Source organism: Meles meles, chromosome 7, assembly GCF_922984935.1.
Source record: "Meles meles chromosome 7, mMelMel3.1 paternal haplotype, whole genome shotgun sequence".
NCBI classification, from domain to species: domain Eukaryota; kingdom Metazoa; phylum Chordata; class Mammalia; order Carnivora; family Mustelidae; genus Meles; species Meles meles.
In genome coordinates, this window is record NC_060072.1 from 13,827,589 (window position 1) to 13,851,825 (window position 24,237).

Here is a 24,237-nt window from a genome sequence, read left to right on the forward strand (position 1 = left end):
ACGTGTCTTGACATTTTGAAGAATGTTCCAGAATGGCAGAGGAATCGAAGGTGGAGGGTAGGGACAGCTTCTCCCAGCGGCGACATTCCATACCCATGAGACTGAGCAGGCTTCCCTTCTCTCGCACTCATCCTTCAGAATCTCATCTTTGTTCAACGCCTGAAGCTTAAAACATCTGCTGTTTCGCAAATGTCACCTTTGCTTCCTGGGGGACACACACCACCCTGCATGGAGATTGTATTCTGACCGTGTACAGGAATGACAAACTTCAATTTTATTCTGTTCCCTCCAGGATGGTGGCCTTCCACCCTCCCGCATCAGATGTCCCACATCTGATTTACACACACGGCTGCTCTGTAAACACGTGTTGAATGATTCCTGAAATCTGAACAAGACCAGGTAGAGAGAGCACCAGGCCTGGCCAACCGACTGCCTTCCGGGAGCCCTGACTAGGTGGCACTTCCCCGGGCTAAGTCATCATTTGAGTTCTGCTATCTTGATAACATTTGACGTTTACTGAGCACATACTATGTAACAAGCACTCTTACCAGCACTTTGCATGAGTCTTGTCATTTAACCTCTTATTAGAGTTGAGGTGGTTTAGATGAAGTTGCCTGCCCTCAGGCATGGCTTTGCTTCGTGGGCAACTCGCTTCTCCTGGGCTTATCTGAGATGTTCTCCACTTAACCTGTTAATTGAGCCCACTGCCTGATGGGCCCGTCTCCACCACCGCCATGACGGCCATGGCCATCACCGTGGGTTGTACTTGTCAGTTTCATTCCATGCACTGGAGAACTGTCTTGGCATTTGCGTGAGATGACCTGTTTAACCCTTACACCCCACCACACAGACCAAGCTGTCACTTGGTTGAAAGCACAGCGGGGGAGTGTCCAGGTGGGACCCGAATCCGGGCTGCCTGCCCCAGAGCTGCCCTCCTGACTTTGGGGGAACCGACTGCCCTCCTGTAAACCACCGTCAGCACCTAGCACAGCGCCAGCATGCGGGATGCCCTCCTGCAGAAAGCATAGCCCTCTGGGGTCATTAAGTAGAGGTGAGTCCAGATGCTGAGAGTTACGGAGGTGAGGAGTATGGAGTCCCTGGCACAGAGCATGGCCCCGTAACGGTAGCTATTTCACGTTTTTAAACTTTGCCCCTAAGCTCATTTTTAGCTTCTCTTTCTTCTCTCTCTGGATGTTAATGCCGTCCATTTAGGAACCCCCAGATCTTACTGGGGCCCGGGCGCCCCATCCTGGCTCTCCACAGGATTCTGCCCATCTCCGACCTCATCCGTTATATGTATAATTTACACTTGCATTCTCCGTGGGCAGCCTTAGGCCCCCCCTCTCTTGCAAGTCTTTGCTATTGTCCCCACACGCCTCCTGGAAGCCTGTCCTCCAGGAGCTCCTTTCCTAGGCAACCGTATAGAATCTGAGCACACCCCATTACCTGCCTCTGTGCAGGGAGGAAGCAGGACCGGCTGGGCCGGGGCTTGCCTCCCTGCGATAAGGGCCAGTAACAGGTACAGCAGCCTTGCCTCCTGTCCACCCCCGCTCCAGGGAGGTTGCTGAGTCCTCAGAGGTGGTGTTCAGATGCTGCCCAGGCATCCCGCTGGAAAGCCCTGCTTCTCTCTGGTACTGTTGCAGCTAGGCAATTTAAGGGGTGTGGGGGACAGCCAGAGACAGGGGCCTCTGCTAGCCTTCCTGAGACACACACACACACACAAGCACACAAGTATATGTATGCACATGCACACACACACAGACAGGCACGCGGATGCCTCCCTTGCCCCTCCCGGGTGGGTTACATCTGTGGCCACATTCACCCACTGCTCCTCACCACCAGCCGGCTCACTCGCAGGTTCCATTTGCACCCTGCCCACGCCCTCGTTCCAAGAGGAAGCTGAAATCAGAAAATCAGAAAAGGGTGGGTGAGTCTCAGGCCTGTGCCTCGGCTTTCTCTCCTGGCAGGGGTCACCCCAGCCCCCTACCCATGTCCCCCCCGATAACGTGCCAGGAGAATACGCAGGCACAGCAGGCTGTGGAGGGGAGGAGGGCTTGAGAAGCGCCTTCTGTGCACCGGGGGCCATGTCGGGTGCTCAACATGTGGTCCCTTTTTCATGACAACCCACTCAGGGCTCAGGGCCTTCGTTCCCATTATCTAGGCAAGATGATGAAAATGTGGATGGTATGTTTTCTCCAAAGTCCTGGATTAAGTGGCCAGACTATAATTTCGACCCAGTTTTGGAAACTCGGTCCTTTCCAAAGGACGGCCTTCACCATACCGTCTTCGTCTCCGTGTGCCGACCACACACTGACTCCTTCCTTCCCTGTGCATTCTTTGACTCCTGTGGGCTGGAGCCAGAAACCCAGCCCCGAACACGGTTCACCGCTGACCTCAAGCCTGGCACCTGTCGGTCTGCGTGTTATTACCACTGCCATGTCCCACCATCGCCATGCGTGGAACAGTCCCGAAAGAACCGGTCCCAAAGGCGATCTAGCCGGATGTCCAGGGGATGTCATCAAAGCCAACAGAGTGGGTAGGAGAGGGGCTGGGAGCCAAGCTCCTGCAGCGGGCTGCACACAGAGCCTTAAGAGAAAGAGTGAGGCCGTTCTGGGGTCTGAAACAGTTGTGCACTCCAGCACAAACTGCTATCCTGCCTCTCACCCTCTTTTTTTTTTTTAAGATTTTATTTATTTATTTGACACAGAGAGAGAGACAGCAAGAGAGGGAGCACAAGCAGGGAAAGTGCAAGAGGAAGAACGGCTTCCCGAGGAGCAGGGAACCCAATGTGGGGCTCGATCCCAGGATCCTGGGATCATGACCTGAGCTGAAGGCAGACGCTTAACAACTGAGCCCCCCAGGCGCCCCTCCCATCCACTTTTAATATAACTTTCACTTCCGTTTCCGGGAACTTGTGAGAACCGCTTGATTCCTTAGAGCTCGGCTTTGATTAAACAGCGTGCTCTCTGACCTTGGACTGGGCTCTGCCAATCCGGGGCTCCGAGAAATGATGGGCCTCCTCTCCTGTGACAGCAGCCCCAGGGTCTTCAGCCCGTGGTGCCCAGCAGCACGTCCCTTGTCAGACCTGGCCTCGGCCACTCACTGCACCTCTACAAATACCAGCTCAGCCCATTCTGTTACGGGAGCAGAAGTTCGCATGGACAGAGATCGAGGATCCGACCACCCCTGCCCAAAGCATAGAGGCTACAGGAGGTGCCCAGATGGTAACCAGCACCACAAGGGCTGAGCTGACAGCAATTCCCTGATCCAAGCCGTAGCACGTGGGAAGATGCTCTCCAGAATTCTGGGATGGAGTTCTCCGGCTAAAGGTGGAGGGAGCGGTCTCAGCACCAAGGACAGAGGAGGTGAGGACGATGAGCACGGACCAATCTGCCACATTTGACCATGAGGGGACCCTACTGACCTTGGCGAGGTCCAGGGGTTCAGTGGCAGATTCCACTCATTTGAAAAAAGCAAATCACCAATGAAGGAGGCCCAGGACAGCCAGCAGGTCGGTGCGCATGTCTCTACCTCTCCCGACGCCATCTGTATGCTGTCCTCCGACCCCCTCGCTGCTGTGAGACAGGACCTGCCATGGAGATAAGTGTGCGAGCTGTAGCCTCTGGCCGTGTGCCTCCTTTCTGGCCCCAAACCACTCTTCTATCAGCTGCCATGACCCAAGGTGGACTCCAAGAGGCTCATTGCTTCAGTTGCGTTAACAGACTTGACTCAGATAGAGCCCGTGATTGATGATCTCTCCCAGTTATTCCTACGCTGGCGCAGCCTTGACGAACACAATGATTGCCTTCTTCCCTTAAGGATGATGGTAGGATGATGGTGGGTGCCCCTGCCAGCTGGGTTAAAAGACAAATTGCTGAACCTCTTGGGGGTCTCATGACTTTATCAGTAAACCCGGAAATACTAGTGCCTCTGGCACACGTAGCAGTGATGAACGAAGTAGAGAAGATTAAAGAAGTAAAGCATCTAACGTGCTTAAGGGGCTTGGTACTGAGTAGACACAAGCACCCTTTATTACCCCATATCGACCACCAATGGTGTCCCGGGCATTTCTAAGAAATTCAGTTCTCCCAAATCCTGTGTGCTTTCTTTCCAGAGCTTTGCAAATATTTAGAAACCCCTCCACAGGGGCGCCTGGGTGGCTCAGTGGATTAAAGCCTCTGCCTTCGGCTCAGGTCATGATCCCAGGGTCCTGGGATCGAGCCCCACATCGGGCTCTCTGCTCAGCGGGGAGCCTGCTTCCTCCTCTCTCTCTGCCTGCCTCTCTGCCTACTTGTAATCTCTACCTGTCAAATAAATAAATAAAATCTTTAAAAAAAACAAACAAAAAAAACCCTCCACAGACCCCCAACTCCTGCTGCTTAGAAAACGGTGGGGATCTCTGCTCCAGAGAGCAGAGAAGACACTCCTGTCTTCCTCCCTCCCTGCACTTTGAGCTCGGTCCAGACCAAGGTTCTGTCTGGATTCAGCTCTGCACTCCGTGTGTATGTCTGGTCTCATAGATACCCATTAATGAGCATATTATCTTAGTTCTCTTAATAACCAAGTCCGAGAAATATTTATTATCAAGATAAGAAAACAATGGGTGCCTGGGTGGCTCAGTGGGTTAAGCTGCTGCCTTCGGCTCAGGTCATGATCTCAGGGTCCTGGGATCGAGTCCCACATCGGGCTCTCTGCTCGGCAGGGAGCCTGCTTCCCTCTCTCTCTCTCCCTGTCTCTCTGCCTACTTGTGGTCTCTCTCTCTCGCTCGCTGTCAAATAAAAAAAAAAAAAAAAGACAAAAGCCCAGAGAGTTATGCAAATTGCTCATGATCCCACAATTAGCGCAGTGGTGAAGACAGGATCTCTGTTGTCTAAAAGATCACGCTCTGTTTCTTACTCTTCGGCTTCCCTTGACACTGGCGTTCCCCTGGGAGAGATTTGGCCCTCAAATCTGTGTAAGTAGTTTCAGTCGGCTCTTCTTGGACCATCAGACCGTCTGGCCACACGGAGGATGCCGTGATCGCGCGTGGCTGCCACACGGCGAGAGTTAAAGAGCTTCGCGGTGACGGGTGTGGGTCCTGGTTCATCCTACCCTCTGCCATTCCCCCCCCCCCCAAGGCTAAAGCCTGGCGTCCACTGCCCTCGACAAGCCTGCCTACCCCATCCCTGCAGCTATCCAGGTCTGCCTTCCCTCTGCCACCAACCCCCCACCCCACACCTGAGATATAGACAGACTGAAACAGGAGATCATTGCAAAACCATTTTTTTCTGTTTTAAACTTGACTGTGCTTTCTCATTTTTATCTACATCAGAGGGAGATGATTTCTCTCATTTTGTTTCCCTGAAGGTGACACCAAGTTGAGTTGCCAGTGTCCAAGCCCACACCCATGAGAAAGGAAGCGTTCGTTTCAGGGAATTCTGAATAGAGTCGATGCATGCAAGTAGAGAGGCAAGAGTCCGTTAAGCCTTTGCGGGAAACTGGCACGTAACTCAAGTCCCATTTTCAAGCAAGCGTGACCGTGGGACCCCAGAGCAGTCCAGCGGGGCAACATGCCCCCCCTCTCTGGGCTGCCAGCCCATTGCTGAGAGGTTGGGAATTAGGAAGTTTGACTTATTTCATCTCCTCGGCATCATGTGGGTCAATTCTGTCCAAACTCTAATCACATAAGGTGAAACTAAATGTTTTTTACAGCCAAGATACTCGTGACAAGATACTCATGACTTTTGCCGAGTAGAAGGTCCTGTTTCTTGGTCGGTGACCTTGGTCCCAGTAAGCATTCCTGCTTCCACTGTAGCTGACCCCACCTCTGACTGCTGGTGGCACTCCAGATGGGGGATGCGGGGCCAGTGTGGTGACGGGATCCCACTCCTGATGAACGATTTGACCCTGCTCTTACGCTGACTTGATTCGTTTCTGCAGGACTAGGGGAATGCCTCTCCACATGGCCATAGCCTCATGCCTACCCGCTAGCTGGTCTTAGCTGCTGCTTCATATCCTGTTCCAGGTGCCTGTGATCAAGGAAGAAGCCACATTGCCAAAATCCAGTGGTCAGCCTCTACTTCTCGTCTTGACTTCTCCGCACCATCTGCCGACGGCCCCTCTATTTCTTTCCTCTTGGCTTACTGAAGTGCATGCCTGTCTCCAGGTGGTTCTTTGACCTTATGAGTCCCTCCCTGTAGTTCTCATCGGTGGCTGCCTCTCTTCTCCTCCTACCCTCCCTCGATTATGTTGTCCAGTCTTGTAGTTTGTTTTTTTTTATCACAAGTCGGCAGAGAGGCAGGCAGGGAGAGAGGGGGAGGCAGGCTGAGCAGAGAGCCTGATGCGGGGCTCGATCCCAGGATCCTGGGATCATGACCTGAGCCGAAGGCAGAGGCTTTAACCCACCGAGCCACCCAGGCACAACCCCCCCACCCAGTCTCGTGGCTTTAAATGCACTTGCCACTGATCCCCAAAATATCCCCACCCAGCCCTGTCTCTTGACCTCAAAACTCGTCTGTCCAGTGGTCTTCTTCGTCTCTGCCTTGTTCTCTCAAGCATCTCAGGCAACTGTTCAAAACCCAAGTCTCATCTTCTCCAAAAAGCTCACACTGGCGTCTCATTTGATGGCCACTTCAGTCTTCCCCTGATGCAAGCCAAGAGCCTTGCATCATCTCCTGTCCACTCTCACACCCCACTCCCAGAGGGTAAGGAAATCCTGCTGGCTCTAGAACCAGGCCAGTTCTTCTCACCTTCATGTGACTATCACGGTCCATGCTAGCTCAGCCGTAGTAGCCTGGGAGCCCCCTAACTGATCTCCCTGCTTCTACCCATGCAACACAGCAATCTGTTCCCAACACGGCAGCCAGAGGCATTCTTCAATACAGAAAGCAGCTCCTCTCCCTAGCTCAGGGTCCCCAGTGGTTCCCCGTCTCACTAAGTAAAATCCCAAGACCTCTGTATTGGTCTCCTATGGCTGCTATAACAAATTACCACAAACGTGGCCATTGAAAACAGCAGAAATGTTTTATCTCACAGCTCTGGAGGTCAGAATCGGAAACTGGTCTCACGGGGCTGAAATCATGGGGTCCACAGGCTGCGTTCTTTTTGGAGGCTCTACGGGAGAATGTTTCTTGCCCTCTGGGTCATCCATTTCTTTGACTTCGTGGCCACATCAGCCCCACCTCCGTTTCCATCGTCCCTTCTCCTTTCTGACTCTGACCCTCCTGCCTCTCTCCTATCGAGACCCTTGTGATCCCTCAAATAACTCAGGGTCATCTTGCCACCTCAGCATCCTCTATCACACCTGTAAAGTCCCACTTACCTACTTACCATAAATCACCAGGTTTCTGGGATTAGGACATGGACAGCTTTGGAGGAGAGAATGGTGGCATTCTTTCGCTCCCCTCTACCTTCAGGGATCTACGAGACTTCATATGGCCTGTAGCTCTCTCTCCCCGCCTGCCTCTCTGGCCCATTTAAGGACTCTCCCTGTCCCTTATTGTGCTCTTGTCCTCCCTTAGGGCCTTTGCACTGTCTGTTCCTTAGCCAAGAAAGCTCTTGGCCCGGAAAGCAACATGACTGCCCCCTCCCCTACTGCCTGCCCTTCTCTGTGAGGCCGACCTGCACCACCCTGTCTCAGACTGCAACCGGTTCCCCACCCTTGGCATTCCGCACACCCCGACCCAGCTCTGTTCTCCCTCCCAGAAATTCTGGCTTTCCGACATACTCTGTAATTCACTTACTGTACTGGCTTCCTTCCGGAAATATCAGCCCCACGCGGACGGGAATTTCTGCCGGTTGTATTGACTGATGTCTCCCGAGTGCCCGTGCAGTGCCTGGCATGTGGCGGAGTGAGTGAGGAAACAAACAGGAGGAGCCTTGGCCGGCGTTGACATCGGCCTTTGCGATCGGGTCGAGCCAGCGCCAGAGGATGGACGGGCAGTCATGATCACGGCCAGTGCGCACGGAGTGCTTCTCTTCTGCAGGGCCTGGGGATTGCTTGGCCCCAGACCCCCAGTGAGATCAATGCTGTTGTCACCAGCCCCCATCATCACAGACTCAGAAGGCAGAAGAGAGAGGACAAGTAATCGTCCAGAAGGCGAACTAGGGCAGCCTGCGCCCTTGTTGTGGCCCTGAAGTCAGAAGAGGTCTGCCGCACACCATTGTTCCTTACTTCTCTGAGATGCTTTTCTGCAGTCTCATCATGCCTGGCACCTGGGCTGTTGCCTTGGTGACAGAGATCTGTCTCGAGGGCAGAGGATGGGGTGGAAAGGGTAGAGATGGAGGGAGGGTTGTGTGTTGGGGGTGGGGGGTGCGCACTCACGACCCGCTGCCAGGATCAGTCTTGGGGATTGGTCATTCTAAAGCCCAGGAAGCCCGTCTTCCTCACAGCGTCCCTTTTGTGCTGTGTCTTTGACATAACACCGAGCCCATGTGAGCCTCCAGTCGGCCCCTGGCCACCTCCTCAGTTGGTATAGGAATCCTCATTCACATTCTCTCCCTTACTCGTCACTTTTCCCAGGTGGGAGCCAAACATGCTGTGAACTATTTGCGCACTTGAGTAAGTGGAAGGAGACACTGAGGGGAGCTGTGCAGGAGGCCTGGGGGGCTGGAAGACAGACACTGCCCAGCGCTCGGTCCCTGCACCGAGTCCCGCTCACTCCGCCTCCACCAGATTAGAGGGGCCAAAGTTACTCTGCCTGCCGCGTCTGAATAGCTTTTGTCACGAAGAAGGATCCAGAGACTGGGCTGGAGACTAAGATCTGATACACTGTTTCCAGAGATAGGCAGGTTGGCAATAAAATCCTGCTCTGGTTGTAAGAGTCTGTTGCCTTTCTTGGCTCCTCTGCTCTCACCCATCTCCGGCAGTAGCCCCCTGCCCCCGCCCCCTGTAAACTGAGCCAGAAAGGGGAAGGGCTCATTTGTTAATCAGTTATGCTAAGTCAGGCACTGGATCAGGCTCTAGAGCGACTGCTTTGCTTTATCCTTTCAGCAACCCTGGTTGATAAGGGTTATCATCTCCATTTTATTTCCGGAGAACCTGTAACCAGGAGAAGTTGAATATTGTGCCCAAGGTCATAAGAGAGTGGCAGGCAGGATTTGAACCCAGGGCCAGCAGGCTCCAAGTCATGTGTATTTGTTGTGCTCTCTGTTTTACCAGCGGCAGCCTGAAGTGCTTCAGGTAAGAGTTCCTCAGTCCACAAATGTAGTAGTAGGTTTGGGATATTTTTTTTTAAATTTTTTATAAACATATAATGTATTTTTATCCCCAGGGGTACAAGTCTGTGAATTCCCAGGTTTACACACTTCACAGCAGGTTTGGGATATTTTTGAAAGGGTCTTGGGCAGCCAGGATTCTTCAGAGAAGCAGAACCAGCAAGTGGAGAGTTCTTTTAAGGAACTGTGAGGACTGACAATCCATAAGACAGGCCAGCAGGCTGGAAACTCAGGCAGGATTTTGATGTTACAGTCCAGAGGCAGAATCTCTTCTTTTCCAGGAAAGCTTCAGAGTTGGCTCTGACATCCTTCCACTGATTAGATGCAGCCCACCCAAATTGTTGCGGGCAGGGGCCTTTATTTAGAGTTAACTGTAAACATTAATTATAGCCACAAAATATCTTCATGGCAACATTTAGAAGAGTGTTTGACCAAACAGCTGGCCCCCTGGCCTAGCCAAGTTAACCCATAAAAGCAGCCATGAGAGGCTGAACCATCATACACGTGGTGCTTAATGTGTGCTGGGCATTGCACCAAGAACTTCCATGTGCACTGTGCTTTTCCTCACCAAAATATTTAACAAGAGCGTGAACTCTGAGACTCGGGATGGCTCAAGTGACTCTAGGAAGAGCCATAGAGTCAGAACTAGAAGCCAAATGTGTCTGATTGCTTCTGCACCAGATTACTTTCCAGAATCTTCAGCGTTAATAATCTAGATTTAGCCTTCTAAAAGGGATGCATGAAGGGACTCAAAGTCACTCAACTTGTCCAGGCTGGCTGCAAAACTCACATCTCTTGGCTCCCAGTCTAGGCAGTCTCCTGGGAAGATTCTGCAAATGAAACACTCTGTCTCCTGCAGGACTCCCATTCCAGATAAATGTGAAGGCACGTTGTGCCTCCCTAGGTGGTCAGCAAAGCCCCAGCAAGGGAAGGTTATCCCAACAGGAAACTGTGCAGAAGGGCCTGAGCTATGTCGTTGCCAGCTCAATGAGCAGTTGTGCTCGGAGTCAGTATCCTGAAACCATTTTATTGCTGAAACGAGTTCATAATGAGATCCACTCAGGATATCAATATCCAAACCTCTTCGGACTGAATCTGAAATGGACCTATCTAGTGACAGATCCATCCTTGTGGCAGTCTGTGTTTTAGAGAGATTAAAGGGAATTTTAGAAGACACTCCAGGATCTGATGCTCTCTCTGCAGACAGAAATAAGACTTCCTCGGGCTGCGTTTTTTTAAGGCATGCTGCTTGCTTGGTCTGTGTTCTGTGGGCCTTGCGAGATACCAGTCGGGGTGGTTTGGTTGCAAGCAACAGAGATCTGCGGTAGGGAGCTTCATTGAAATGAAATGGAGTCAAAGGAAAACGGACCAAAAAAAAAAAAAAAATTGAGTGGTATTTCTTATGGCACCAAAGTAGAATTTGGGAAACCCATACTTGAGACCGTAATTAACCCGGACAGCTCTGGGTCCCTCTGCAGCCGAAGTTCGGAAGCCTCTAGAGTGCTGCCTGACATTAGCGGATGTCAGCCCTTTGGTTTCCAGTCTCGGCATCTCTGTTCAGATTTCCAGGAGTGAGGAACTGATTTGCTCGGCTTGAGTTAAGTGTCTCCCCCTGAACATGGCCCTGGCCGTGTTCCCAGAGCTGTTTCTGCATGCAGGGACCGTGAGAAAAAGAATCATCTTTGAGCAGGGCAGTCTGAGAAGTGGCTACTGTAACGTGATTATAATAGTGACAGAGAAAGACACATGGGCACCCACAGACCTCTGTTGTGGGTGTGTGCATACGTTTTGCCCAGCCCTTTGTGGTTCAGTGCTGGTGGCCTCCCACGCTTTTCCCAATTATCTTAACATAATTAGCTGCAAATGTAATCTTGGGCTTTCAGCATCCTGAGATGTTTGCGACAAGAATGTAAATACCAGGCAGGAAGGACTTGGGCTGTTTTGTTCATTCTGTGGCTCCAAGTGCCTAGCTTGGAACCTGGCATATAGTAGGTGTGCTCGGGAATTGTTGAATGAATAGCAGCCACCCATCCGTGCTGGGGTGCCTCTCCGCTCCCTCCTTCCTGGTGGCTGCAGGGGCTTTGCCATCTGTTGAGTTCAAGGATATCCTCTAAACCCCTGTGGCCCACCCCCGACACCCAGAACCAATAGATAAGGTATCCCGTTTTCCTGGAGGAAAGGTGGCGAGCCCCCGTTCTGCCTGTGTCTAATACAGGATTGAGAAGAGAATGCTTGGCCACGGGTGAGGGAATCCCCGGTGTTTGGAAATGGGGAAGTCATTGTTCAGAGAGACAAAGCAGGAGAGGAATGCAGACCAAAGCAGGCTGACTCGGGCTACTCGTCCTCCAACTGGCTAAATATAGCTCACCCAGATTCTATCTAGGTGTCATCCTTGGAGTCTCCCCAGAAATAGTGACATCAGGGTCATACATCATTTGGTGTATAGTTAACATAAGCCTAATTATAAACAATGCATTACAACTGCTATTCAGAGATTCTAAAATGACTTTCCCCATCGTAGCCATGCCCTGTCAGGCGGCACTGAGGCCACCCCTTCCCCAAGGCAGGCTTCTGAGACCTGTCCTTCCTCCGACCTCATCATTCATGGATACCAAACCCTACTTCGTCCTTCTCACACTGCCACTCCGTTCTTACCCCTCACTGGCCTTGGCTGACACAGTTTTCCTTCGTGGTAGCATGACTCCCCTTCATGGACTCATCCCTGCTTACATACAAGTTCAGGGTGAAGTGGCTTTAGTAATACGATAGCGATAAGTCATATTGCTATGGAAGGCTACGTCTTTCAGTATTTTGCCTTCCAGTGCCTTGATTACCCTAAGGAAGACTGCTTGCTCTACTTCGAGATGATAAGCCAATAGCCCTCTCTGGCATGGAGACCCAAGAGTCGGTGGTCTGAGCAGGAAGCAAGAATGGAGTACCAAAGTCATGTCCAAAAGGGATCGTTGGGAAATCAAGCCAGGAAATAAGGATCATGTTGTGGTCGAATAGTGACCACGTGTTGCTGCAAGCCAGCCATGTACCAGGTGTGCCAAATGGTATTTATATTTATGCTACCTTGTTTGGCCTCCACGACAGCTCCAGGAGGGAGACATCATGGCACCATTTTAGGAAGGAGGAACCTGAGGTAGTAAGAAGCTAAATGACTTGCCCAGTACAGCAAGACTCATCAAGTGACAGAACCAGGATTCAAACCCCGTCTGTGTTCATTACAAGCCTCCTGCTCTGTGTCCCTCCCTGAGCCTTTCTCCCTTTCAAAATGATGCCCGCAGAGCTGGGCAATGGCAGACAAATCTAGAAGGGCAGGAGCTGGATCTCAGAGGAGTAGAGCAGAAGGCCAGGTTCAAAGGTGGGAGTGAAGAAGCACATGGAGAATGACCCCCCTCGCGTGGGGTGTGAGCTCTGTCGTGTTGGGTGCTGGCTGCATGGGGCAGGTCTGGCGACTTTAAAGGCTCAGCCTGGGGGATTCAGGGGGTTGAGAAGTCCAAGAAATGGGACCTAGAAATATCCAGGTTGGTGATCCAGTCATCATCTTGCTGTTCGACGCTCCCGTGTGGCCAGTGTGCAGGAGTGGATAGCCAGCCCAGTGGACCCTGCAGGCTGTGAGTCCCTGGAGACCACCCTTCTGTGCTTGGCTCTGACAGCGACACTGTAAAAGTGAGGGAGGGTCTCCCAGCCCCCCTATCTGGCCTGCCCTTGGTTCACTCTCCAGGGAGACTCTACTTTTTGGCTCAGAGACAAGTTTTCTTCCCTGGATTTCTGAGTTACTACTCAGGAGTTACCACTCAGTTGGACAAGCTGCTTGGCCTCCTTGAGCCTCAGTTTCCCCATCTTTAAGCTGAGAGTTGGACTTGGGCTTTCTGTCCTCTACCCCCCCTGTGCCCCCCTCCCTGCCCGCACGTGGGAAAGGCCTCTCTGCCTGGCCTCACGGGCACCGTGTCTCTGCCTGCCCTCTCCTTTCAGGAAGTCTGTCATCCAGCTCGACCTTGCCAACACCAAGAAGGCGATGATCGTCCCTGCATTCGAGACACTGCGCTACCGGCTGTCTTTTCCCAAGTCGAAAGCGGAGTTGCTGTCAATGCTGGACATGGGCACTCTCTTCACATTCAGGTGAGTAGCCTCAGTGCTGTCCCCTGGAAGGCATCCGAGGCCTTCCTGTCCCCGGAAATCAGGCACCAGAGCTGCTGGCCCAGAAGTTCACTGCTACCTTAGACCATTTTAAGGCCAGAAAAAGCGCCATTGGTCCCCAACTACATCTTTGGAATATTCTTTCTTCCCACATGCCATGTGGCTTTGTTTCATACATGGGTGGGGGGTGTCCTGTATCCAGATGGAAGGACCAGATGTCAGATAGGAAGTCAGCTTACCCTTTCTGTACTTTACTCAGCAATAGGTTCCCGATCCTGTCTCCTGTCTGAATTCTGTCTTTGGTTCGCTTGCTCCTTCATTCACCTGGGAAGTGGATTCGACCTATTAGTACCGTGGTTGCTGTTCCCTTTTTCCTTTTTGCGGGGGAGTGGTCTGTACTCCGCGGTCCTCAGGCCTAGGATGAGTGCCTGTAGCTTCATCAGCTAATGGCATTAAGGTGACTCCAGGGTGGGACGCGGCAGATGGGCACTGACTTTCCCATTGCCTGAGTGACGATTTTTAAACAAGCCCCTCATTTGCCTGATGCTCCAATCAGTCCTGTGGGAGCATCGCAGGGGAGCTACCCTGCCATCTGTCCAAAATGCCCAGGGAGTGTGTACGACGGTGCAGGTGAGAATGGGTTCCGACTCCTGGGAACAGGCTGTGGCATTTAGTGCCCTTGCGGGACGTAGGGGTCCTTCCCGGTCCCTTAACAGAGTAGTCTGAAGAGAGAGCCAGTGCTCCCATCTGCTCCTGTTTTAAAGAGAAACCACCACTTTGAACAGAGAAAGAATGGTCCCCACTGCCTTTGAGTAAAAAAAAACCATACATTTCCAGGCAATCCGAATTTTATTGAAAAGGTTGTAATAATAACTTCGGCTTCCACACTACTATTAAGTTACTAGAAGTTTCTAGAAGGTTTTCGCAAACAAACTTTATTTTGGGAAAGTAACCTTATGGATAGGTTATTTGTTCAACAGTTCAGAGATGATCCTTTTTCACATTTTAAGCAGATAAACTGAGGACTGGAAGGGTCCTGCTGGAGCCAGGACTCCAACCCCAGCCTTCCTCCTCTATCCAGAATTCTAGAAAGTGACCTGAGATGGTTTAATCACCTCTCCCAACCCAGACTTCTTTCTTCTTGGAAAGAATTAACTCCAATTTGTTGACTATGTAACTTGTGCCAGGCACTGTCATCAGCCCATGTAATCCGCACAACAAATCTGGGGCAGGTACTGTCATCCCCCTTTTACAGATAAAGAAACTGAGGCTCTGAGAAGCCAAATGACTTACCCAAGGTCACACCACCAGTCCACAGCAGAACCTGCGTTCAGTCCAGGTCTGAGGAGCTGCAGAGCCCAGGCTTTTAACTCAGATCCCATTGGACTGAGTCCTGAATGTTCTTACCAATCTGAGATAGATGCAGGTAAAAAATGAGACTCTGAGACCAGATCTTCATCTGAGCCTCCCACAGACACCATAGCCTGATGGCTTCATGCCAGGCAGATTTCCAGGGTCTCTTTCCTTCCATCTCCTTCCCCAGGTGATTTGAGAACTCATTTCAAGGCCATGTCTTTGGGCAAGAGAGCTGGGGCTTGGCCTGCCGTTTCCAGGATTCCTGCTCTGGCCACAGCTCACAACGCACAAGGTCAAGTGCTAAATTACAGACCTTCCTTCCCTCCGAGAAATTGCTTTTGTCACCTTCCCTCCAAATGATGAGCTCTCATGTCTCCTTGCAGCGGAGACCCCCTTCCACTGCGGCTGGAATGAGAAATCATCCCCACCCCTGCTGGTCCTTTAGGTCCTCAGAGCGGGGTCCCTGGATGAGTAGCATCAGCGTCCCCTGGGAACGTAGAAGTCTCAGGTCTCAAGCCCTGTTCCAGATGTCCTGGACCGGAAACTCTGGGGGTGGGACCCAGTGATGGGCTAAGCCGTAGTCTCTGAGGCGATTCTGATATTCAGCTCAAGTCTGAGAACGACTGCTAAAGCAGGGTGCCCCCAGATCTCTCCGGAGTGGCACCCCACATGCCGCATCCAGGAAACTGTTTTGTCTCTGTTGTTTTGAGGCTACCTGGTGTTGATGGTGTCAGAACCAGTGAGTCCCCTGGACTGATGGTGGGTTCCGGGGGGCGGAATCAGGTGGCCGCGAGCTCTCGTGGCAGGTGAACTGTAACATCACCCTGTTCTGTGCTGACCAGCCGTGCGGCATGCTTGTCCATCTTTGGGCCGAGCTCATGGAAGCTGCACCCACGCCCCCACCCAGGGGGACAGGACTGACCCAGCTGCCCTTCCCCCTCTCTGCTTCCGCTGTCTCACACAAGGCCAAAACAAAGGTTTGCATTCTGAATAAGGTGGCTGTTGATACATTGACACCACGGAGAGTAAGACCCCTGCGAATTGACATCGTATCTAGGGCAAACGAGAGGGAGTAATGAGCATATCTTCCCTTTCGGAGGCATCACTGTATATCAGCTCCTGCTCTGGGTGCCTCATGTGAATTCACACCACGTCATAAATCTGTGACATGGGCATGATTCTGTTTTACAAGAGAAGGAAATGAACAATTATTATTATTAATAATTTTGCTTGGAGAAGGAAACAAAGGAGCAGAGGAATTAGGTACATTTTCTACACCTGCTGAGAGACAGAATTCCTACCCGGACAGGCAGGCTCCAGAGCCATTGTTTTTAGCCGCCTTGTTAAAGTGCCTCTTAGGGAAGGAGCATTTATTGAGCGCCTCCTGTATGCCAGCACTGTGCCAAGCTCTTTATAAACATTTCCTCATGTCAGTTCCCCAGCCGTTCAACAAGATAGGTGTTTTTTTCCCCAGGGGACACAAGAGGGAAGTAAAGACTAATCTAAATGCTCTGCTGACCCAGGTCCTCCGCTCCTAAGTGACAGGGGTGGGTTTGAAGCCCGGCGCCGTGGCCCTGTTGTGCCGAGCTTGAGCCACTGGTGGTGCTGGGCCGGCTCGCAAGTGTCAGGTGTCAGGACCGCCTGTCGGGCTAGTTCACGAATGGAAAATCAGCTCCTTCCTGGCCTGATTCTTGGCTTAATCCCGACTTCCTGCGGTATCCCTCCTTTCCACACTCTGTGCAGGTGGCATTACTCAGCCTCTTACGTTCTTTCCAATCGTGGGACCGTGGTTTTGTGGCACTTGCTGAATCCGTGGAGCTGGGGATTCCAGTCCCTGCCCTCTGCCAGCCCGGCCGTGTCGCCCAGCGACACAGCGTACTGAAGGGCCACAGGTTGGCCAGTGGGCAGTGCGCAAGGGTCCCGGGGAGGTCCAGCCTCAGGGGTGAAGACACGGAGTAAGCAAGTGGCCGCGTCCCCTACCAGAAGACTCCACCTGCCACACTGCCCACCGGCTCTCACTTAACCCTCACGTGCTTTAGAGCCTCCCTGAGTGGAGGTGGGACCCCGAACTGTGAGCTCCTTTCTCCCTGAAGCTCCCTAAGCTGCTGGGGTCCCACCTTTCATATTATCTTTTTCTACAATGTTCTTTTGCCCCAGCCTCTTGCTCTTGGACCAGGTATGCTGTTCCATGTGGCTCCCAGGCTCCTCCCACCTCTTTGTAGCTTCCAGAGGCCGATGCCTGCCCCACTCCCCGCCCTCTGTCGTAGGTACCCGTCAGGTTTTGAGATTATTTGTTCATCAATCTGTTCAGCTTCGTGTCCAATCACTGACTCTCTGCTCTGAAGAGGCCAGAGAGTGTGGGTGCCGGGGACACGGAGAGATCACCCAGCATAGTGATCCAGGGTCCTGGCCCTTGAGCGAGACTATCTGGGTTTGAATCCCAGCTCCAGCCTGCTGTTTGTAACTTGATACTGAGTAGGTTTTAAGAATTTTAAGGTATGGGGCGCCGGGGTGGCTCAGTGGGTTAAAGCCTCTGCCTTCAGCTCAGGTCATGATCCCAGGGTCCTGGGATGGAGCCCCGCATCAGGCTCACTGCTCACGGCTCACCTGCTTCCTCCTCTCTCTCTGCCTGCTTCTGCCTACTTGTGATCTCTGTCTGTCAAATTAAAAAAAAAAAAAAAGGATTTTAAGCCATAGATACAATATAATCCTTATATAGCAAGTGCTTCATAAATGTTAGCTTACTATGATTGTTGTTATATGACTGTATTCATTTTCTGTTGCTCTATAATGAACTGCCACAAATTTAGAAGCTTGACACAATACAAATTTATTATCTCACGGTCCCTGAGGGTCAGAGATCTGGGCACGGGATGGCTAGATTTACACTCAGGGCCTCACTGGGCTGAAGTCAAGGTGGGGGCAAAGTTCCAGTTCTCCTCCAGAGCGTGCTATGCTCCTCTAGGCTCCCTGACTTCCTTTCCTTGCATGTGGAGGACTGTGGTCACCATTTCCCTGATGGCTCCTTGCCACGTGGCTCCTACAGGCAGCTCACACGTGGCTCTTTGCTCTCTTCCAGATCTAAAAGTTTTCAGGATTTGGCCAGGGCCAGCCACTCCCCATCCCCAATAATTCCCCTTTATTTAACCCAAGGTCAACTGATTAGTAACCTTAGTTACATCTACCAGGGTCCCTTTTGCAAGATGATGTGACCTACCCATGGGAATGGTGCAGCCACGGGTCTTGCCTCAAGGGGGAGAACGTGCTACAAGGGCTGGCTCACCGTGTTCCCCGGCACAGCCCTCCAGGAATTCACTTACCCTTTCATTGTGAGAGTTTCCTCATTATGACAGATGTAAATAACAGATGGAATTAGTTTCCCAGGACTGTCAAAACAAGCTACTACAAACTGGGTAGCTCAGCACAATGGAAATGTATTCTCTCATAGGTGGGGAAGCCAGAAATCCAAAATCAAGGTGTTGGCAGGTTCATTCTTCCTCTAAAGGCTCTCAGGGAGAATCCTTCCTTGCCTCTCTCCAGCTTCTGGTGGAGGCTGACTGTCCTTGGCATTCCTTGGCTTGTAGGTACATCACTTCAATCTCTGCCTCCACCTTCCCATGGCATCACATCCCAGTGTGTGTCTCAATATCCACCTTTCCTCCTTTTTTTTAAAGATTTTGTTTCTTTATTTGACAGACAGAGATCACAAGTTGACGGGGGGCGGGGAAGGAGACCCCCTACTGAGCAGAGAGCCCGATGTGGGGCTCAATCCCAGGACCCCGGTACCATGACCCGAGCCGACGCAGAGGCTTTAACCCACTGAGCCTCCCAGGCGCCCCCATTTCATTCTTCTTATAAAGACACCAGTGGTTGGATGAGAACCAACCCTAATCCACTATGACCTCATCTCGATACATCTGCAAAGACCCTCTTTCCAAACAGGTCACATCCATAGGTCCTAAGGGTTGGGACTTGAACCTATCTTTTGGGGAGACACAGTGCAATCCACAATGACTATATCTGCATATACCTTTTCTTCCTCCCAACCCGCAGAGTTGGGGAAGCTGAGTTTCCTTCCTTTCACCCAATGGCTTTTCTCCCTGTGACCTAGGTACCACGTCTGGACAAAAGGCCACGCTCCCACAAACTTCGCCAAGTGGCGGACTGCCACCACGCCTTACCGTGTTGAGTGGGAGGCAGATTTCGAGCCGTACGTTGTCGTGAGAAGGGACTGCCCTGAGTATGACCGGAGGTTTGTGGGCTTTGGCTGGAACAAGGTGGCTCATATCATGGAACTGGACGCACAGGTGAGCGGATGGAATGTTGTGGAGCTACGGGGGAAGAAAGTGTAGACTTCAGGGCCGAAAGGGGACCTTGGAGGTCAGAGAACAGAGCCCTGAGAGGGAATAAGATGTGGTCAGCGACTGGAAGTGAGAACGTGGCAGTGCTAAGTCTCACGACCACTGATTCCCAAACCGTTCTCTTTCTCTACTGTTGAGTGAGAGTTGGATTTCCGGCCAGGACCCAGGCAAGTGTGAGTGTCCTGTGACAAAACATCTCTCTCACTCCCTGTCCTCACCCAGTTCGATAATGAGGACAAAAAGAATCATCACTTGATCATTTGACCTTTGAGCCATATAACTGGCAAAAAAGTTTCTCTGAGTTCCATATAAGGGACACAAGAAGGCATGTGGCTGAGACGCAGCTCATTATCCTACCCTATAAATAAAGTGATGATTTTCAGGCCATATTTCATTGTGAAACACTTTCATTCATTCAACTAATACTCAATAAACACCTACTTCAAAAGAAACCAGTAGAATTCTAACAGGTTATACCAGGTGTCTGCAAGCTTTCTCAGCAAAGGATCAGATAGTAGATTTGGGGCTCCATGGGGCTGACGGGTCTCCTTTTTCAACTACCCAACTCTGTTATTGTAGTTCACCTACAGACAGTATCTAAACCTGGGTGTGGCTGTGTTCCAATAAAACTTTATTTATAAAAACATGCAGCAAGCCAGACATGCTGCAGCTCATCACCTCCAGTGTTAAATAAACAAAAGCAAAACAAGATACTCTGGTTACATTAGGAGAAGGATGCCTGGGGCTCTCAACCCCACCTTTGTTCTGTTTGTGTGCTGTTCTCTAAAGCTTCTCCTCATGGAGCACAGTGTAAATATTTCTCAACAGAAGCACCTCAAATTCAAAAAAAAAAAAAGTCAGATGCTTAGTGCTGGCTGCCCTAGGAATCACCTGGATTACTTTCCAACAGTTCCAGTATGTTTGAGAGCAGTCCCAAGTGATATTTTTTAAAGATTTTATGTATTTATTTTTGAGAGAGAGAGCACAAGTTGGGGTGAAGGGCAGAGGAGAAGTGGACTGCCCACTGAGCAAGGAACCCTATGCAGGACTCGAACCCAGGACCTTGTGATCATGATGTGAGCCAAAGGCAGACACTTAACTGTCTGAGCCACCCAAGCACGCAGTCCCAAGTGATTTTAGTAAGCATCTAGGGTTTCAGGGCGCCTGGGTGGCTCAGTGGGTTAAGCCGCTGCCTTCGGCTCAGGTCATGATCTCAGGGTCCTGGGATCGAGTCCCACATCGGGCTCTCTGCTTAGCAGGGAGCCTGCTTCTCTCTCTCTCTCTCCCTCTCTCTGCCTGCCTCTCTGCCTAGTTGTGATTTCTCTCTGTCAAATAAATAAATAAAATCTTTAAAAAAAAAAAATAAGCATCTAGGGTTGCAAACCACCAGTGTAGACGAAAGGTTGTAGAATAGTGTCCTTTTTTTTTAAAGATTTTATTTATTTATTTGACAGACAGAGATCACAAGTAGGCAGAGAGGCAGGCAGAGAGAGGAGGAAGCAGGCTCCCCGCTGAGCAGAGAGCCCGATGTGGGGCTTGATCCCAGGCCCCTGGGATCATGACCTGAGCCGAAGGCAGAGGCTTTAACCCACTGAGCCACCCAGGCGCCCCAAATAGTGTCCATTTTTAAGGACAGAAGCATGACCTTTAATGTCCATTTTTTCAATAATACTTGGAGGGAGTACAGTGCTGCTCACAGACAGAAACGTTCCGTCTACCCAGCTTCTGTTTGAAGGAAAAGAAATGTCATATTCTTGTGTCCAGCAGTGTGGTGAGGTGAACTGGTTCAAATAAAGTGAATTTTTCCAGCCCCAAGCTGCAGGCTTTATTTATTTTATGCAATTTTGACAGAACTCCTGCAAATTTCTTGATTATTTTTCTTTCTTTGCCAGTAGCACAGCCAAACATAACTTTACCTTTTCCAGTGATTTCCAGATATAACGAGTACATACCTGACAGGTCATCTGGCACCTGTAGGGCTAGTGGGATTGCTCAGGTTCTTTGTCCCCAGAGGCAAGTCCCAAACAGTTCAGCTCTGGGGGCTCTTGCATTTTCTTCTCAGGGTTGTTCTTGTCCCTCCTCACCATCAAGGGTCCTTTCTTGTTGCGTCAGTGCCCCTCCATCTGGACCAGCTACCTTTCCCCATTGTGATCTTCCTTTCAGGGTTTCTTCTGATCTGCTTTGGGCTGGGGAACAAGATGACCAAAGCTTTTGAGACATTAGGTCCAAAATCAGAGATCATGGGGTTTGGATGAAGGCGTGCTGGGTTCTCCTTGGAGTTCCGGGTCCTAAATTTGTGTCACCTATTTTGGCTATTTGGAGGCATTTTATTTTTGGTCTGAGTTTTTATCTGTATTCTGCCAAGTGGAGGCTATTCTGTGATGCTGTGACTTACAATAAGGATGAGTAGGCAAGAGCTTTGTTCCTTTTTTTTTTTCCTTAAATTAGTTTTTATTTTGCTCAAGTATACCCATTAGTAATTCTTTTTTTTTTTTTTTAAGATTTTCTTTATTTATTTGTCAGAGAGAGAGCATAAGCAGGGGAGCAGCAGGCAGAGGAGAAGCAGGCTCCCTGCCAAGCAAGGAGCCCAATGTGGGACTTAATCCCAGGACCCTGGAATCATGACTTGAGCTGAATGCAGACTCTCAACTGACTGAGTCACCCAGGCGTCCTAGTAATTCTTTTTTTTTTTTTTTAATTTCTTTTTAAAATATTCTTTAATTTAAACTCAATGAACATATAATGTATTACTGGTTTCAGAGGTAGAGGCCAGGGGTTCATCATTTTTATATAACACCCGGTTCTCATTACATCACATGCCCTCCTTGATGTCCATTCCCCAGTTTCCCCATCCCCCCACCCATCTCCCTTCCCTTCCAGTAACCCTCAGTTTGTTTCCTATGATTAAGAGTCTCTTACAGTTTGTTCTTAATGAGTTTCCATCCAGTGGGATCTTTTTTTTTCCCCCTTGATTCTTTTTTTGTCCCTTCTTGTGTACTAATCTGTTGAGGCTGTCAAATCTCATCAAGTCCTATGAGAAATCCCAGAAACAGACATCATTTCATTGAGCAAGAGCTTCTCTCATGGCTCGGGTCACTCTAGAGCAACCACATGGGCACATACTTTCATTTATCAAGACCCTTTCATGGGCCATGAGCTCTGCCCAGCACTATCCATCCATGACTGGTCATCTTTCAAGGTAGGTATTATTATGTTTACTTTGTAGATGAGAAAACTAAGGCATTGAGAGGCCCGGTAACTTGTCCAGAGCCATGCAAAGAGCTCTGCACCGTCCCTCTCCAGCATGGCTCTGTCTCCATGACCCCCTCCCTGCTGATGTCGTTCCCCTCTTCATTCATCCACTTGGTCATTTGGTCATGCAATTGGACATCTATCATACCTTCCTGGAGGTCCATGCAAGTGCTCACGCTGCTCTCATCTTCTAGGAATATGAGTTCATCGTGCTGCCCAATGCCTACATGATCCACATGCCTCACGCCCCCAGCTTCGACATCACCAAGTTCCGGTCCAACAAGCAATACCGCATCTGTCTCAAAACCCTGAAGGAGGAGTTCCAGCAGGACATGTCTCGCCGCTACGGCTTTGCCGCCCTCAAATATCTCACGGCTGAGAACAACAGCTAGCACCAGGAAGCCCACCACTAGGGAGAGAGACCTATTCTGCAGGGGGAACACCACTCGCTGTTTGGGGCCCAGCCTTCAAACTCAAAATTGAGCAATGCTTTTTTGGTTTGTTTTTATTTGTCTCTTTGGCCCAACAAAGCTGCCCATACTACAGAGATCTGGGACAAGGATCCAGCTAGCGCCTCTCTGTTCCACAATCTGGCATTCCCAGAATGTGGAATAACAGCTCGTTGCACAGTCTCTTCAAGAATGGGACAAAGAGGAGTTAGAGGAGCAAAGGGGTTATCCGACCACAAAGCCACAAAACCAAGCAGGTCTTTAGGACGTTTTCATTGCTTTTTAAGAAAGGAAAGTCAGGGTGCTGGGGGTTAGCCATCCTGGGAAATAAAAGCAAAACTGTCTCTTCGTTCAGAGGAAACTTTCTTTTTTTGTCCTGCAGTCTAGCCGCGTATCCAAGGTGGGAGGCAAACCAATGATCTGAACCAACCATTTGAAAAAACCCAATGGGGACATTATACTGGGTGGGACCTGGAGGTGGGGGGGGGGGGTGTCGGTTGGTTCTTTATCCTCAAGGACACTCTTGTTTTGCTTTGATTTGTTTTTGTTGGGGGGGGGGGTTGTTTGTATGTTTTTGGTCTGGGAATCCAAAATAGAAAACCTGATCTTTTAAGGCTCCGAAGGAGAATCGGCTGCCTCATCCAGCATACCCCTGTCAGCAGTGGCCCCGTAAGGAGTATGAGAGTCTTCAGCCACTATTTAAGATGGGCAGCCTTCTTCAGGATTATCACTGAGGCCCCCATGACCTTGAATCCCCTGCTCTCCAGAATCCAGGGTCTAAGACGGAGACTGTGGAAATACAAAGACCGTCGCATTTGCTATTGGCCATGACTGGTTCATGAGCAAAGGGCTCAGAAGGGACTGTTCCAGCATACACGGCAGGTTCGGACCTCTCAGGCCTTTAGAACTGCAGTACACACAAGCCCAGTTCTGAAGATCCACGTGTCCATCTGGAGACCATCAGGAAGACTGTGCTGGGTTCCTCTGTGTTTGTGCTGCTTCCCTGCGGCTGGGATGAGGTCACGGCCTCGGGCTCCCTCTGGGACCTGTCCAGAGGGTAGGCAAGCACCTTTACCATTACATGGATTGAGGAGACACTGGACTTTTTACCCATTTTCTTGAATCTTCAATATTAATGTTGTGTTTACATTGATGAGAACAAGAGTCCACGCCCTACTCTCGGCTGGGCTGTTTGTATTGAGTTGGCAATGTGACCAGCGAACGCTGCATTCAATAAATGAAAGTCCGGACTGTTTCTTCCCCGCGCCCTCCCACTCTTGTAAGAAGCTGCCGAGACACATATACCACTGTAGAGAGCAGGACCCATGAACGGCAACCTTACACTTCCGGTTCTCCCGTTTATTTTTCTCATCCTTTGAACCTTAACGTTTTCTCCTCTTCTGAGGTTAGATCTCGCTTTACACTCTCACCCTGAAAGCACGTTCAGAGTCTGTCCAGCTTCTGTCTCAGCCCCAAAG

The 24,237-nt window shown here is 50.6% G+C and overlaps 1 protein-coding gene across 2 annotated transcripts in view; it reads left to right on the forward strand.

The window, feature by feature from the left end:
- Positions 1–24,014, forward strand: part of LARGE1 (LARGE xylosyl- and glucuronyltransferase 1) — a 525,674-nt gene extending 501,660 nt beyond the window's left edge. For both annotated transcript variants that reach the window (XM_046013242.1, XM_046013243.1), the window contains exons 13-15: positions 13,177–13,323; positions 18,809–19,004; positions 22,505–24,014. In XM_046013242.1, the coding sequence (XP_045869198.1) occupies positions 13,177–13,323; positions 18,809–19,004; positions 22,505–22,702 (541 nt within the window). In that variant the 3' untranslated portion in view covers positions 22,703–24,014. The remainder of the gene's footprint in view (positions 1–13,176; positions 13,324–18,808; positions 19,005–22,504) is intronic.
- The last annotated feature ends 223 nt before the right edge of the window (positions 24,015–24,237 follow it).